Source organism: Oncorhynchus tshawytscha, unplaced genomic scaffold (assembly GCF_018296145.1).
Source record: "Oncorhynchus tshawytscha isolate Ot180627B unplaced genomic scaffold, Otsh_v2.0 Un_contig_4271_pilon_pilon, whole genome shotgun sequence".
Classification (NCBI taxonomy): Eukaryota; Metazoa; Chordata; class Actinopteri; order Salmoniformes; family Salmonidae; genus Oncorhynchus; species Oncorhynchus tshawytscha.
In genome coordinates, this window is record NW_024609745.1 from 222,328 (window position 1) to 240,349 (window position 18,022).

The 18,022-nt window shown below is 44.8% G+C and overlaps 1 protein-coding gene across 12 annotated transcripts in view; it reads right to left on the reverse strand.

Annotated features, from left to right (window-relative positions):
• Positions 1 to 18,022, reverse strand: part of neo1a (neogenin 1a) — a 231,512-nt gene that overhangs the window by 69,370 nt on the left and 144,120 nt on the right. For all 12 annotated transcript variants that reach the window (XM_042317506.1, XM_042317500.1, XM_042317498.1 and 9 more), the window contains exon 5: positions 14,008 to 14,144. In XM_042317506.1, the coding sequence (XP_042173440.1) occupies positions 14,008 to 14,144 (137 nt within the window). The remainder of the gene's footprint in view (positions 1 to 14,007; positions 14,145 to 18,022) is intronic.

Genomic DNA, 18,022 nt, shown 5'->3' on the forward strand with positions numbered 1-18,022 from the left:
GTTTAATCTCAATCTCTCATTCAAAGACTCCATCATGGACACCCTTACTGAGAGGCTGCTTTGCGTGATGTGTTGTTGTCTCAACCTTCTTGCCCTTTGTGCTGTTGTCTGTGCCCAATGTTTGTACCATGTTTTGTGCTGCTGCCATGTTGTGTTGCTACCATGTTGTTGTCGTGTGTTGCTACCGTGCTATGTTGTTGTATCAGGTCTCTACGATATGTTGTCTCGCCATGATGTGTTTTGTACAATTATTATTATGTTTTTAATCCCAGCCCCAAAGGCCCTCATTGTAAATACCAATTTGTTCTTAACTGACTTGCCGAGTTAAATAAAGGTTCATTCAAATAAATAAATAAAATAGTGTGTGTGGGTGTGTATAACGGTCTACTGAGAAATCATTTAATGTGAGATTACCTATCATGTTCTCCTCTTGTGATGTGAAGGGTAACGCTCCATAACAGGCTGTTAAACAACACTGTAGCGTGTTCCCAGCTGCAGGCTGTGATAGAACAGTTAGTGAGAACTGGAAAATCAAATGGAATCACATAACATCACGCTTCACTGAAAACATGGACGGTAGAGACGGAGGAAGAGACAACGCAGGGACTCAAAGCTAAATCCAATAGTCTATAGTACCCAGTCTCTCTCCATTTCAGCTCCGCCCAGTCTCTCTCCATTTCAGCTCCGCCCAGTCTCTCTCCATTTCAGCTCCGCCCAGTCTCTCTCCATTTCAGCTCCGCCCAGTCTCTCTCCATTTCAGCTCCGCCCAGTCTCTCTCCATTTCAGCTCCGCCCAGTCTCTCTCCATTTCAGCTCCGCCCAGTCTCTCTCCATTTCAGCTCCGCCCAGTCTCTCTCCATTTCAGCTCCGCCCAGTCTCTCTCCATTTCAGCTCCGCCCAGTCTCTCTCCATTTCAGCTCCGCCCAGTCTCTCTCCATTTCAGCTCCGCCCAGTCTCTCTCCATTTCAGCTCCGCCCAGTCTCTCTCCATTTCAGCTCCGCCCAGTCTCTCTCCATTTCAGCTCCGCCCAGTCTCTCTCCATTTCAGCTCCGCCCAGTCTCTCTCCATTTCAGCTCCGCCCAGTCTCTCTCCATTTCAGCTCCGCCCAGTCTCTCTCCATTTCAGCTCCGCCCAGTCTCTCTCCATTTCAGCTCCGCCCAGTCTCTCTCCATTTCAGCTCCGCCCAGTCTCTCTCCATTTCAGCTCCGCCCAGTCTCTCTCCATTTCAGCTCCGCCCAGTCTCTCTCCATTTCAGCTCCGCCCAGTCTCTCTCCATTTCAGCTCCGCCCAGTCTCTCTCCATTTCAGCTCCGCCCAGTCTCTTTCCATTTCAGCTCCGCCCAGTCTCTTTCCATTTCAGCTCCGCCCAGTCTCTTTACATTCTTTACTTGCCAGTGAAGGTAGAACAAACCATTTGAAAACGGAACAACTTTGGCTTCAACTTCTGACCCTCTAACCAAAGGGCAATCCTTAAGACATGTTATCCAACCAGGAAAACACAAAGCAATGTCCTCGTCTCTACCTCCATCTTCCCTGTAGTCTTTTTATAACAAAGCATCTCAAAGTAGTTAAAAACTGCCTATAATTATCCCTGTCTCTCATCCTATGGAGAGTTGTGTACAGACAGAGTTCTACCCCAGACCAGGGTAATGAGGGCAGGGTCAACTTATTTGATCGTCTGTGGAGATAAATGGCCTCATCCATCTCTCCTGTAACAAGGTCATGCAGAGCGCTGTGTCTCAGCCTTGTCCTTTACAGTGTAATTGGAGTGTGGGACTGAGGAGGCTGACTGTGTGTGTATGTGTGTAGGATTGTGTGTGTGTGTGTGTGCCCGAGTGTGTGTAAGTAGGATTGTGGGGGGAGGGTGCCTGTGTGTGTGTATACGTCAGATTGTGTGTGTGTGGGGGGGGCAGCTCAGTGCACTGATAAGACGTGACCTCTGCAACCAAGGTATAATGGCTGTGTTGTTGGTCAGTAGTATTGTGTGGGGGGGTAGGGAGCGTCGTGTCGAGCCTCTGTATCAGCCTTCACAGCTCTCCAATTCACATGTGGACCACAGACTGATTGTGGTTAACAGTTGGGTGGATAAGGTCCTTTCTACTCTGGGGGAACAGAGGATGGGTTCAACAGCGTAATCAGCAATGCTAACTGTTCTATAATATGATCATTTAGCAGGCGCGCTTATCCAGAACAACTTACAGTTAATAGTCCACAGGTAATTCAGTCGTGGTTTAAATCAGTCTTACCCATAACTCTAATTAAACTCCATCCTCCAACCATCTGAGCAATGTTATGAGTGGCACCCTGTAGTCTAACTGGAATATATAAGGTTCTGAGTGGCACCCCGTAGTCTAACTGGAATATATAAGGTTCTGAGTGGCACCCCGTAGACTAACTGGAATATATAAGGTTCTGAGTGGCACCCCGTAGTCTAACTGGAATATATAAGGTTCTGAGTGGCACCCTGTAGCCTCACTGGAATATATAAGGATCTGACTAGCAGCACGTTGTCTAACTGGAATATATATTGTTCTGACTAGCAGCACATTGTCTAACTGGAATATATCTTGTTCTGAGTGTCAGCACATTGTCTAACTGGAATCCACACTGATCGACAAACCATTTCGGGGGCATTGTCATGCTGAAACAGGAAATGGCCTTCCCCAAACTGTTGCCACAAAATATTATGCACAGAATTGTCTAGAATGTCTAGCGATAAGATTTCCCTTCACTGAAACTAAGGGGCCTGAACCATGGAAAACAGCCCCAGACCATTATTCCTCCTCCACCAACAGTTTGGCACTATGCATTTGGGCAGGTAGCGTTCTCCTGGCATCCGCCAAAACCAGATTTGTCCGTCGGACTGCCAGATGGCGAAGTGTGATTCATCACTCCAGAGAACGTGTTTCCACTGCTCCAGAGTCCAATGGGGGCAAGCGTTACACCACTCCAGCCAACGCTTGGCGTTGCGCATGGTGATCTTAGGCTTGTGTGCGGCTGCTCGGCCATGGAAACCCATTTCATGAAGCTCCAGACGAACAGTTACTGTGCTGAAGTTGGAAATCGGTTGTGAGTGTTGCAACCAAGGACAGATGATTTTTACACGCTACGCGCTTTAGCACTCAGCGAACCCTGACCCCATCTATTGGGGAACAGTTTGAGACAGGACAACTGCTAACGCAGTGCGGTGTTGTCGAGATGGGACAACTGCGAGAGAGATTATTCATTGCTGTGTGAAGAGGGGGAAGAGAGTATTCATTGCTGTGTGAAGAGGGGGAAGAGAGTATTCATTGCTGTGTATTCATTGCTGTGAGGGGGAAGAGTATTCATTGGTGAAGAGGGGAATTCATTGCTGTGATGAAGAGGGAGAGTATTCATTGCTGTGTGAAGAAGGGGGAAGAGAGTATTCATTGCTGTGTGAAGTGAAGGGGGAAGAGAGTATTCATTGCTGTGATGAAGTATTCAGGGGGAAGAGAGTATTCATTGCTGTGATGAAGATTGCTGTGTGGGGGAAGAGAGTATTCATTGCTGTGTGAAGAGGGGGAAGAGAGTATTCATTGCTGTGTGAAGTATTCATTGCTGTGTGAAGGGGGAAGAGAGTATTCATTGCTGTGTGAAGAGGGGGAAGAGAGTATTCATTGCTGTGTGAAGAGGGGGAAGAGAGTATTCATTGCTGTGTGAAGAGGGGGAAGAGAGTATTCATTGCTGTGTGAAGATTGCTGTGTGAAGAGGGGGGGGAAGAGAGTATTCATTGCTGTGTGAAGAGGGGGAAGAGAGTATTCATTGCTGTGTGAAGAGGGGGAAGAGAGTATTCATTGCTGGGAAGAGAGTATTCATTGCTGTGTGAAGAGGGGGAAGAGAGTATTCATTGCTGTGATGAAGAGGGGGAAGAGAGTATTCATTGCTGTGATGAAGAGGGAAGAGAATATTCATTGCTGTGTGAAGAGGGGGAAGAGAGTATTCATTGCTGTGATGAAGAGGGGGAAGAGAGTATTCATTGCTGTGATGAAGAGGGGGAAGAGAGTATTCATTGCTGTGATGAAGAGGGAAGAGAATATTCATTGCTGTGTGATAAAGTCGAAATGTTCTGTGTGTCTGAGTTATTGCTGGTCTTAATGTGTGTGTCAGTGTGCTGCAGTGTGTGTGTTATGCCGCAGTGTGCGTCTGTTGCAGTATCTGTGTGTGTCCCTGAGCAGTGTGGGGGCCCCCTGGTGAGGTGTTCTGGTGGCAGGTCCTGGTGGAGGCTGGGACCCTGTGGTGCTCATTATCTCTGGCAGAGAGAGATGTCCCCTCTCCTCCCTCCCTGAGCTGACGTACACCATTTCCTCTAACTGGAGTTCAGACAAATGGAACCTATTGGACTGAGCAATGAGCACAAGTTGACTAAATATACCAATAAAGCTTATGGGGACTGGGAGCAGCCAGGAGACATGTGGCAGTGTGTGTGTGTGGTGTTTTTATGAGGGGAGGACAAGGGAAGTGTGTATTACATGGGCATTTGAGTGTGCAGGAAGGGGGATTTGCTTGAGGGGATGCGTTTGTACGCCTGGAGTGTGTGTGTGTGGAGGAGGAATGGTATTCACACCTAAGAACACCATCCTGGTTTACAATAGAGACCAGATTGCACAGAGCACTGCAATTACAGCACTATAAGACTACATGATGACTGATTACATCCAGCTTCTCCCTGCCTGCTACCTGTTTAGCTTGAGGACTAAAATACACAGCCAGCCATTTCTGACATTTACAACTGATCAATGATGTTCATGCTTTAATGTTCTGTACATCAATCTCATTGTGTGACGCCTTTATGCAACGTCTCTGCATTGTAATGTAATAATAGATTGTCTAAATCCATCATGTTCTATTTGATTCTATTCCCTTCGAGAATCATCTCTCCCCATATCCCTGTCCAGACCTAGAATGTGACAAGGACACTTCTAACACACCAATCCCACTGAAAGTCAGTAAGTCACACTCCCACTCGTACAGAAACAGGCTCGCCAGAGAGAAAACCCAGTGCTCTCCAGACCCCACAGTAAATGGATGTAGCATCAAAGTGAACCAAGAGCCTCTCTCTCTCTCCATCTATTCTGCCAGGCAGTCAGAGAAACTGCTGGGCCAATTCTCACAGGGGGCTCAAATTATTTTCTTCAGCAGCTAGATTAGTAATAGTAGTAGAAGCTTTATTGCTTTCCCTTCCTGGGTCGGACTGCAGTTGAGTTATTTAGGAGGACAGTGGAAGGTCATACATCTTTACTGTCAGTTTGTAACACAAAGCCCTCTATGGCTTCCCAATAGGCTTTTTGGAGGACTATGTGAAGGAGAGAGTTTAGCAACATACTGTGCTTTGAACAGAGCTGCGTTCAGGATGATGATAGTTTCATGCACCTGTGTTAACCTGAACCAGTGGTAGTGTATTGGGGTCCTACAACAGCCCCAAATCGAGACATGGTGATCTACAGGTGGAATACAATGTTTTAAACTGTTAAAGCTAGAATCCTTCAATGAAACAATAAAGCATAACCACTCTCAAATAACAAATGTAACCACTCAGATTATAGCGCTATGGATGAAAGGACTGACCATCTATGATATCAAAACGATAGTTTTAACCAAGTGGAGGCTACAGTGTTTGTTTACATTGTTTACAAACATAGGAGTAAAAAAACAAGCTTTTATGTACGGTTTTATTGGGGTTGGGCTGTTTAACTAAGCTAATATGTCATTTAGAAGTTACATTCTTCAAGAATCAATGGACATACATCATTCATTTATAAATCCAAAAATGTCTATAGAAACTAAGGATTGTAGCTTTAAAGGATTTGGCCTTGTATGCTGGTCAACACCAAAGCATTTAGGTCTACGCTCAAAACATTGCAATCCTGAACGCACCCTCACTACAAGGGCATCTACAGTAAGCATAGTTATCACTCAAGCCATTCTAATTCTGACTATGATACAAGGCAGGCACAAAGACAAAAGAACGTTAACTTGGATTGCATAGCTACATTACACAACATATTCTTGACTGAGGACCCATCGCTCTTCTTTACTTATCTGGATTAGAGGGTTTTACACACCAAACAAATGTTTTGGGAGAGTCCGATGGTCCTCTTTTGATTAGCTTAGCCCCAAGCCATATTTAGCTTTATGACTCCAGCCTGGCCAGTGAGGTTTGTACTCTACCCGGAGGGGGGAACAGAGCATGGGCTTGAGCTAATTAGCTCTCCTGTTCTTTTCACGATAACGGCTTTAGTCTAAATCCCGACCAAAACAAACAGTGAGGGAAGAATAAGGCGGCGGTGGTCAGATGCTTGATCATTGTTTTCCCAGCGGCTGGACCAACATACAGCAGCAGCAAGGAATGCATTCTGGGTAATAACCACAGAGAGATCAGTCCTGGGACGTCTAACACCCACCGCCTTTTAGGATGGTCCAAGAACAACATGGCTCAAACTAAAGCTAGAAGCTGGTAGAAATGACAAAAGATTGGACGGCTACGATTCTGAAAGTAGTTAGTTCTCGCTGGTATTTCCTTCAAACAGTTCCAAGTCAAAAGACCAGACTCCTACAAAACAGAAGCCAAGGCCCCTGTTCTAATACTCTGACAACATCCTTCCTGCCAACCTTTATTCCTCAAAGTAATCAATGATCTGACATCTAACGGTTGGTGTCTCTGTAATGGAACCCTTCCCTCCTTCCATTAAACTGTGTTACAGTAGGGACAGACTTATTAATCTAGGTATTGGAACCCTTCCCTCCTTCCATTAAACTGTGTTACAGTAGGGACAGACTTATTAATCTAGGTATTGGAACCCTTCCCTCCTTCCATTAAACTGTGTTACAGTAGGGACAGACTTATTAATCTAGGTATTGGAACCCTTCCCTCCTTCCATTAAACTGTGTTACAGTAGGGACAGACTTATTAATCTAGGTATTAGAACCCTTCCCTCCTTCCATTAAACTGTGTTACAGTAGGGACAGACTTATTAATCTAGGTATTAGAACCCTTCCCTCCTTCCATTAAACTGTGTTACAGTAGGGACAGACTTATTAATCTAGGTATTGGAACCCTTCCCTCCTTCCATTAAACTGTGTTACAGTAGGGACAGACTTATTAATCTAGGTATTGGAACCCTTCCCTCCTTCCATTAAACTGTGTTACAGTAGGGACAGATTTATTAATCTAGGTATTGGAACCCTTCCCTCCTTCCATTAAACTGTGTTACAGTAGGGACAGATTTATTAATCTAGGTATTGGAACCCTTCCCTCCTTCCATTAAACTGTGTTACAGTAGGGATTGACTTATTAATCTAGGTATTGGAATGGGGCCCGGTACCTGGTCAACTTGACTCAACCCCATCTGCACTCTGGGGGGTTTGGGGGGCTGTAATATTTACACCATGTCTGTGTATATATTCACCATTACAACTTGATATAGTCCATGACCCTGACGTCTAGCATCTGAGTCAATGTTTTGTCTTTGAGCTATAAAGTATGTGACTTTACATTTCACATCAATTCATCAGATCTTGCTACCTCACTGCTCTAGTCAAAATCATTTCATACTTATGTTGTTTAATACCAGCTAGCTATCACAATGTACATGTTTCCTATAGTTCCTTCCAAGTGTGGTACCGCTTTCCATACAAGCCATCATAAACATAGGTCATTGAGACTGATCGTTTTCTTAGTTTCTTAGGAGATACAGGAATACTATCCCTCCTCCCACCATGTAGGCCAAGAGCTGTTCTTTTAAAGAGATACTTTAGGATTTTGGCAATAAGGTCCTTTATCTACTTTCCCAGTCAGATGAAGAACTCCTGGATGCCTTCTTTATGTATCTGTGACCAGTATGAAGGAAGTGAGAGGTACAGTTGAAGTCAGAAGTTTACATACACCTTAGCCAAATACGTTTAAACTCAGTTTTTCACAATTCATGACATTTAATCCTAGTAAAAATTACCTGTCAGTTAGGATCACCACTTTATTTTAAGAAAGTGAAATGTCAGAATAATAGTAGAGAGAATGATTTATTTCAGCATTTTTCTTTCATTCATCACATTCCCAGTGGGGAAATACATTCAATTTGTATTTGGTAGTATTGCTTTCAAATTGTTTAACTTGGGTCAAATGTTTCGGGTTGACTTCCACAAGCTTCCCACAATAAGTTGGGTGAATTTTGGCCCATTCCTCCTGACAGAGCTGGTGTAACCGAGTCAGGTTTGTAGGCCTCCTTGCTCACACAGATTTTTTCAGTTTTGCCCACACATTTTTTATATGATTGAGGTCTGGGCTTTGTGATGGCCACTCCAATACCTTGACTTTGTTGTCCTTAAGCAATTTTGCCACAACTTTGGAAGTATGCTTGGGGTCCATTTGGAAGACTCATTTGCGACCAAGCTTCAACTTCCTGACTGATGTCTTGAGATGTTGCTTCAATATATCCAGATACTTTTCCTACCTTATGATGCCATCTATTTTGTGAAGGGCACTGGTCCCTCCTGTAGCAAAGCACCTCCACAACATGATGCTGTCACCTCCCCATGCATCACGGTTGGGATGGTGTTCTTTGGCTTGCAAGCCTCCCCCTTTTTCCTCCAAACATAATGGTCATTATGGCCAAACAGTTCTATTTTTGTTTCATCAGACCAGAGGACATTTCTCCAAAAAGTACGATCTTTGTCCCCATGTGCAGTTGCAAACCCTAGTCTGGCTTTTTTATAGCGATTTTGGAGCAGTGGCTTCTTCCTTGCTGAGCGGCCTTTCAGGTTATATCGATATAGGACTTGTTTTACTGTGGATATACACTGCTCAAAAAAATAAAGGGAACACTAAAATAACACACCCTAGATCTGTATGAATGAAATATTCTTATTAAAAACTTTTTTCTTTAACATAGTTGAATGTGCTGACAACAAAATCACACAAAAATTATCAATGGAAATACAATTTATCAACCCATGGAGGTCTGGATTTGGAGTCACACTCAAAATTAAAGTGGAAAACCACATTACAGGCTGATCCAACTTTGATGTAATGTCCTTAAAACAAGTCAAAATGAGGCTCAGTAGTGTGTGTGGCCTCCACGTGCCTGTATGACCTCCCTACAACGCCTGGGCATGCTCCTGATGAGGTGGCGGATGGTCTCCTGAGGGATCTCCTCCCAGACCTGGACTAAAGCATCCGCCAACTCCTGGACAGTCTGTGGTTCAACGTGGCGTTGGTGGATGGAGCGAGACATGATGTCCCAGATGTGCTCAATTGGATTCAGGTCTGGGGAACGGGCGGGCCAGTCCATAGCATCAATGCCTTCCTCTTGCAGGAACTGCTGACACACTCCAGCCACATGAGGTCTAGCATTGTCTTGCATTAGGAGGAACCCAGGGCCAACCGCACCAGCATATCGTCTCACAAGGGGTCTGAGGATCTCATCTCGGTACCTAATGGCAGTCAGGCTACCTCTGGCAAGCACATGGAGGGTTGTGCGGCCCCCCAAAGAAATGCCACCCCACACCATGTGGCCTGCTGGAGGTCATTTTGCAGGGCTCTGGCAGTGCTCCTCCTGCTCCTCCTTGCACAAAGGCGGAGGTACCAGTCCTGCTGCTGGGTTGTTGCCCTGCTACGGCCTCCTCCATGTCTCCTGATGTACTGGCCTGTCTCCTGGTAGCACCTCTATGCTCTGGACACTACGCTGACAGACACAGCAAACCTTCTTGCCACAGCTCGCATTGATGTTCCATCCTGGATGAGCTGCACTACCTGAGCCACTTGTGTGGGTTGTAGACTCCGTCTCATGCTACCACTAGAGTGAAAGCACCGCCAGCATTCAAAAGTGACCAAAACATCAGCCAGGAAGCATAGGAACTAAGAAGTGGTCTGTGGTCACCACCTGCAGAACCAGTCCTTTATTGGGGGTGTCTTGCTAATTGCCTATAATTTCCACCTGTTGTCTATTCCATTTGCACAACAGCATGTGAAATTTATTGTCAATCAGTGTTGCTTCCTAAGTGGACAGTTTGATTTCACAGGAGTGTGATTGACTTAGAGTTACATTGTGTTGTTTAAGTGTTCCCTTTTTTTGAGCAGTGTAGATATTTTTGCACCCCTTTCCTCCAGCATCTTCACAAGGTCCTTTGCTGTTGTTCTGGGAATGATTTGTACTTATCGCACCAAAGTACATTCATGTCTAGGAGACAGAACATGTCTCCTTCCTGAGCGGTATGATGGCTGAGTGGAACCATGCTGTTCATACTTTCGTACTATTGTTTGTACAGACGAATGTGGTACCTTCAGGTGTTTGGAAATTGCTCCTAAGGATGAACCAGACTTGTGGAGGTCTACAATTTTTTTTCTGATGTCTTGGCTGATTTCTTTTGATTTTCCCATGATGTCAAGCAAAGAGGCACTGAGTTTGGAGGTAGGCCTTGAAATACATCCACAGGCACACCTCCAATTGACTCAATTGACGTCAATTAGCCTATCAGAAGCTTCTAAAGCCATGATATCATTTTCTGGAATTTTCTAAGCTGTTTAAAGGCACAGTCAACTTAGTGTATGTAAACTTCTGTGATACAGTGAATTATAAGTGAAATAATCTGTCTGTAAACAATTGTTGGACAAATTACTTGTGTCATGCACAAAGTAGATGTCCTAACAGACTTGCCAAAACTATAGTTTGTTAACAAGAAATTTGTGGAGTGGTTGAAAAACGAGTTTTAATGACTTCAACCAAAGTTTATGTAGACTTCAACTGTAGTTTCTCGAGCCAATGCTAACTAGTGTTAGCACATGAACTGGATGTCTACAGGAAAGTAATTGCGCTAACACTAGCAAACTCCCAACTGTACGCAGAAACATAAAAATGGTATCCGCAAGTTCATCTGACTCTGTGGATACATTGACTCGTTAACAACATCCTGAAACTATCCCCTTAATACAGTCACTTCTAGACATAGGTTTTTGTTAATTAAGTGATGAATTGTGCTAAACCACCAGGGTTAATAGGGGAATTAGCTTTGGTTGCTGTGAAGAGAGCAAACAGGGAAGAAAGAAACTATGCAGGCTTCCCATGGCTAAATCAATTATGGTCCATGTTCAACTTTAATATACATCTTTAACATGGCAACAAGCAATTAAATGTATCCGCTGGGGGACCACTTAGTAGAGTGCATTGAAATAGAACTGTAATGTTTAAACTGTCTAACTGAGCCAGAGGTACAGTAGAGGAGATGTCTTGGAGCCATGCAGCATTTTCTGTTGCATAAAGGTGCAACTTGAAGAATTCCTGACAAATGTGGTCCAATTATTTTCTTGACATTCAATCTACTTGAAATGGGGAAGCCTCTGTGGCTCTACCTTCTTAGTCACCCAGATAAGAGCTATTCTAGCTTTTTAGAAGCTCGCCATTGGTTAGCAGAGACAACCGTCCAATCACGATTCAAACTGGCCAAACTGAATAACACGCGTCACACACTGGCGAGTGAATAACACTCGTCACACACTGGCGAGTGCTGAGTTCACGCCAGAGCCCTAGTGGGGCCTCGCTGTCACACACAGAACAAACAGACTGGAACATGGAGGCTTTCTGTCTAACAGACCATCTCACATGACAACACACACACAGGCACAGTATGAGCATCTACACAGGCAGACACTCATGGTCCCCTCCATCCACACTCTCACGATCCCAAAAAGATAGGCAAATCCCCAAATCCCATAAAGCAGTGAAAAGGGATGTTTCCTTCCCCATTACGTGTCCGTGCCCAAAATATCTCATGGAACGTTTCTTTTACTTCCTGAAAATGGCAGGTTGATGACGTTGGGGCGACAGACTGGGAGAGATCAGGAAGGCAATATGTCACAGTTCAAACACCCAGAGATTCTTATCAGACTCCCACTGCCTCAGCTCTAGAGGGCCATTTACAGCCACTATTCTGGACAAAACATCAAGTCTCATCTTCTAGTTTCCCATCTCAATTCTACATGAGAGGAAACATTCCACACCCCACTGAGCTCCTAGCTCAAATAGAAATATAGAAATAAATATTCCCTCTGTACAGGCAGGCTATTCAACTTTCACTGGACCCAGGCGTGTCCTGCCTATGAAGAGCACATGGAAAGAAAACAGCAGGCACACATTTCCACCACCCAGAATCTCTCACACACATGTTACCTAACATATAGAAATGCATTAAGGAACTCAGACACACACATTTCAGTCCTGGAGAAAGGACCATTTAAAACCAAGAACCCTCAACCCAGGCCTCCGCAGTGCAACAATGGCACAGGCCCTGTAATTAAAACCTGCTGTGTCCTCTGGCCTCATTTACTGTCTTGCCAGCTCCAATAAAGGAGGAGACATTGCAGCGCAGCCACACAGCCTGGTTCCTCTACCCTGGCAGAGAGGGCCCCTGGAGCCATTACACACACTCGCTTGTGTGTGTATGTGTGTGACTATGTGTGTGTGTGACTATGTGTGTGTGTGTGTGTGACTATGTGTGTGTGTGTGACCTGTGCGCGTGTGATCGCGTGCCTGTCCCCATTGGTCCGTGGGAATGAAGTGAAGTGAGGCCTAGTGATACTAGGTGAATCAGACTAGACTGTACAGTATCTGCCATGTCAAACTAAAGCCATGGGACTGTTGTTTCAGGAGTTCTAGCCATCTTTAAAAATGAGTGACAAGCAACTCCACTGATTCAGAATAGATTTTGAGTAAACAGCAAAGCAACAACTCTTGAAAACTTTTTTCAAAGTTCTAGGTTCACAACTTGGAAATCAAACCAAACTATGGGTTGGTGTGGAGAGTGGAGAATACATCCTGTCTTGTTTTGATTCAGAGTGTATGTGTGTGTGTCCGCACAATCCCCTTAAGCAAAGCAGCCAACCGCAGTCCTCAAACTGTTCAATTCAATTCAACAGACAAGCAACAGCTGCCTGTAGGGCCCCTCAATCATTCTGCAGCAAAAACCACCACACTAATCATGACAAAGTCCTCCATTGGGTCACATCACATCATTTGGTTTATTTCTCAGAAACAAATATGTACAGAAACTTGCCACAAAGCCAACATCACATTAATTTGGGTGAAAAGGCTTTAGGTCTTTTGAAAGAGAGACTTTTTATTATAGAAATGTCCATCAATTGTGCCCTACACATTTGTATCCATGTCCTTCAAAATAAAATAAAAGCCCTTTTCCTGAGACAGTCAATTGAGCGTTTATTTTGTCCAATTGTCAGGAGAACCAATTAATGTCACACTTTACCGGTGCTTCTGCACAACATGTCAACACAATTGTGCCATTTTAGCAGGAGCTCCCATCCAGAGTGACTTCCAGTAGTGAGTTACTTACTGGTCCCCCGTGGGAATCGAACCCACAACCCTGGCAAGCGACATGCTCTACCAACTGAGCCACACAGGATGTTGTGGAGGAAGATAAGAAATTAATAAGTGTGTACCCATTATATTTCTGTAACACTTTGGGAACGATAAATATGAGATTAACACTTCCTAGTCACATCAACACAGAGAGAGAACAGGAGAAGGAAATAAACAGGGGGGTTGATTTCACTCTGACTCCGTTTTTTTCCACGTTATCTACAGTCCACGGGCCAACTACCTCTGTAGGCTACTTACTATCTACATTGTACTGCAACAGGCTATTCTGATGGGTGGTTTTGATACAATGCTACATGGAATGCACACGTAATGCATGTAATGGTTTGGTGTCTATCTACAGTATATTGATGATACCATATCAAGAGCTACAATAGTATGTGTCCTGGGGAAAGTTTAACTCTGGGTGTTCGGGTGCTAAATTATAGAGAGATCGTAGGTGGCTATTAACATTTGACACTCAAAAGACTCATTTGGATCTAAACCATTTGCTAACTGATAACGGTATGTGACGGATCGTTTAAGTGTGTGAAACACACTATCAGATAAGTCTTTTTCCAGGCTAGTGCTCCATGAAAAGTGATGTGTTTGACTTCATCAGTGCAGTACCTTGTACAGTGAGCTCTGCCTTGGCCTCGATAGTGTTGTTAGTGATGTCTGCCATACAGCTGTAGACGCCTGCATCCTCCTCAGTCAGGTTGTAGATCAACAGACTGCCTCCTCCCACCAACTCCAACTTCCCCTCACTGCCAGACAAAACAACAGAGAGGTGGGAAAATTAGAATTCACTTGTAGATTTCAGGAGGTAAATCGGCAGAGATTCGACACTTCCTCAGGGTGTTAGTGAGGAACAGCTGAGTGAGGAACGGCTGAGCAGCATGATTATCGTTCACGAGCTGGCGTCCTCATTTCACGTGTGATTCACAAGTTGCCACAATATATTACAGCTCTGTATGAGAGTCCTTTTCATTCCACCATAATACAGAGCCTACACAAAGCACACACACCCCTTGATTTATTCCACATCTGATTGTTTTACAGCCTGAATTCAACATGGATTAAATACTCATCTACACCCAATACCCCAGAATGACTAAGTAAAAACATGTTTAGACATTTTTGCACATTTATTGAAAATGAAATACAGAAATATCTAGTTTACATAAATATTCACACCACGGAATCAATACTTTGTAGAATCACCTTCGGCAGCGGTTAAAGCTGTGAGTCTTTTTGGGTAAGTCTCTAAGAGCTTTCCACACCTGGATTGTGCAACCTTTGCCCATTGTTCATTTCAAAAAGATGTCAAGCTCTGTCAAGTAGATTGTTGATCTTTGCTAGGCAGCCATTTTCATGTCTTGCCATAGATTTTAAAGCCGATTGAAGTAAAAACTGTAACTAGACCACTCATGAACATTCAATGTTGTCTTGGTAAGCAACTTGGGTAATTTGACCTAGTGTAAAAATTTTAAAAAGCAGACAAATTCACCTTTCAGCAGGACGATAACCTAAAACACATCTACCAATTGTTGCCCTTCTTTGCGAGGTGTTGAAAAACGTCCCTAGACTTTGTGGTTGAATATTTGCTTGAAGTTCACTACTCAATTGAGGGACCTAACAGATAGTTGTATGTGTGGGGTACAGAGAAGGGAGAGTCATTCAAAAATCATGTTAACCACTATTATTCAACACTGAATGAGTCCATGCAATATGTTATCTGATTTGTTCAGCACAGTTTTATTCCTGAACGTTTTTAGGTTTGTGCCATAAAGTGGTTGAATACTTTTTGACTCGAGACATTTCAGCTTTGGAAAAAAATATAAACAAACAAAATTCCACATTCACATTGTGGAGAATTGTGTGTGAATACGTTCTGAAGGCACTGTAGATGCATGATTACTTGAGTTCTTGTGTTCAGCTAAAATGTGTGATTGTAATTCAAAAGCATGAACGGTGACCCTCCCACTATAATACTGTTGATGACCCAGCACCAAGATATTCACACTAAGATGGTAACAGAGATGAAGTTCTCATTGGCTCTCTGACAACTGAATGGTATGAAGATCCCAATACTAGGTGGAAGCATCAATGAATTCCCTCAGGCCTGGGAGATTTGGTTACATGTGGATCCAAAATCACCCCTTTTCCCAACCTAAAGCAGCATCTCATCTTCTAACAAACCCAGTGACCACCATCTTAAAGAGCTTGTCCTTTGAACTGCTCAATATTCCAGGAGGGTAGCAGGCCTCCGACAACAGTGTTGTTTTAACTTGTGATGTAGAGGAAGAAATCAATAGGTTATGAAGGAGAGCACTGGTGAGAGTGAGTGTGTGTGTGTGTGTGTGGTACAGTAGGGAGAGAGCGGTACAGTAGGGAGAGAGTGATAGTAGAGAAAATAGCCCTTGGCGGTACCAGGAAACAGAGGGGAGGCAGAGATCGCAGAAATGCACACTGCAGAACCCACTGTCTGCTGGCCATCGATTTGATTTAAACTCCTGACTAGGTGGGATTTCCACCGCAGCGTGCACCCTTCCTGCTCTCTTTCCCTCCCTCTCCCTCCCCACCACTTTGCCCTGCCTGGAATGGCTGCCTACAGCACCCTGTGCCACCTGATTGGCTGCTTACAGCACCCTGTGCCATCTGCTGTGTAACAGAGCTGTTTGTTGGACTGGGCCTCTACCTGCTGTCTGGATGACGTCACCCTGCTGACTGAGGGAAAGATGTGGCTTGTTCAGAGCACAATTCCAATGATCTTCACATCGCCTGGATTGACAATGGATAGACTGTTGGTGTGGCCAAAGGCATGATTGAACCCATTCATATATGTAGATAAGATTAGTGGAACTGCCCCAGCAGAAAGTTTTGAATGAACACTTGTGAAATAACAACACACACTGCAGTAAGTGAATATTATTTTGGTCCCAGTGTGACAACAGCCTCTTGTTTCACAGTGTGAGTGCTATTCGCTGAGACGTTCCCAGAGGTGAATGGCTGGTTGGTTGGCTGGTGGTGCAGTCGACTGCAGCCTATAGGACGGGAGTCCACACAGCAGTACAGACCCAACCACAGATTGTATAAGAGGGGAACAGTAGCTGCAGTCAGGACCTCCGACCTCTTCATGGAAAAACAGACAGAACATCATAACAGTAACTCATAAAGGAGTATTTTATCTTCTCCCCAGGTCCTGAGACTGCTTTATGAAACAGGCCACAAACACCTTGCTCTACTGGCTTCTCTCCCTTCTCCCCAGGTCCTGAGACTGCTTTATGAAACAGGCCACAAACACCTTGCTCTACTGGCTTCTCTCCCTTCTTCTCAGGGCCTCCAAAATGTTGTTCATGTTCTTTTAGTAGGTGTAGGAGTTGGGGCCATTCAAAAGACACAGTGTGGAATTGAACAGATCAATAGGATTCCTGTAGTCCTTTTAGAAGAGTCGCTGGGCTCCATTGAAGGCCTTCGCTCCACCAGGGCGTCTACTCTCATTGACAGTGGCATTGTGACACAGTGAGGTGCAGGCATTGAAGACGTCGATACCTTTTCACTACATCCAGAAGGCTACGTAGGAAAGTCACATAGTTACAGTCTCTCCACGCTTTACAACAAAGAGATCTTAAAATCAGTTTAAGACGTCACCACTCTCACCTTTCAGTCAATGAGGAAAGATTGTGAGTCAGTTGAAAGGATTGAATCAGTAACACGGGAAGCAATATGGCCCAGCTCCATGGTCGTGGCTAATTCCTCCCTACGCTGTATTCAAATCTGAGCCGGAGCTGTTGTGACCGTGAGATATGCCACATCCCGTGGTAACAGGGACTCTTCAGTGGAAGAGGCAGGAGCCTGGGCATAATTAAAAACGCATTACACAGTCCTCACCTACAAAGGGCTTTTTAATTAGCTCCAAATTTACACTGTCACTTAGCATCCGTTCGCTGCCGCCACGAGGACGCCAGACACGCTATCGGAGAACGGTATTGAGTGCTAGGTGAGATGTCGCAGGTACCGGTTGATATGGCGCTAATTGGGCTTGCGCTTTGTGTTAGCTAATGAAAGCTAGAGATATGGTGCTATTGTCATTTTCACCTGGCAGAGAGAGCCGCGTCACTGGCGTGCTTGGAAGTGTTGATGTACTGATGGAGCATGTCTGGCTGCAAGGATGGATATACAGCTGGGTCGTCAGGTGGCTACATAACATGGATGTACAGCTGGGTCGTCAGGTGGCTACATAACATGGATGTACAACTGGGTCGTCAGGTGGCTACATAACATGGATGTACAGCTGGGTCATCAGGTGGTGAGGATTTGAGTAGACTGAGGAGAGGAGCGTAGGCCAACAACAAAGTAAGCCCCTCCCCGAAGGCAAGAGACTTTCTCCCACACTGTAGAGGAATATTCCTTTTTTTTACCCCCAATTTCATGGAATCCAATTGGTAGTTACAGTCTTGTCTCAACGCTGCAACTCCCATACGGACTCGGGAGAGGCGAAGGTCGAGAGCCATACTGCTTCTTGACACAATGCCCACTTAACCCGGAAGCCAGCCACGCCAATGTGTCAGAGGAAAAACTGTACACCTGGCGACCGTGTCAGCGTGCACTGCGCCCGGCCGGCCACAGGAGCCGCTAGTGC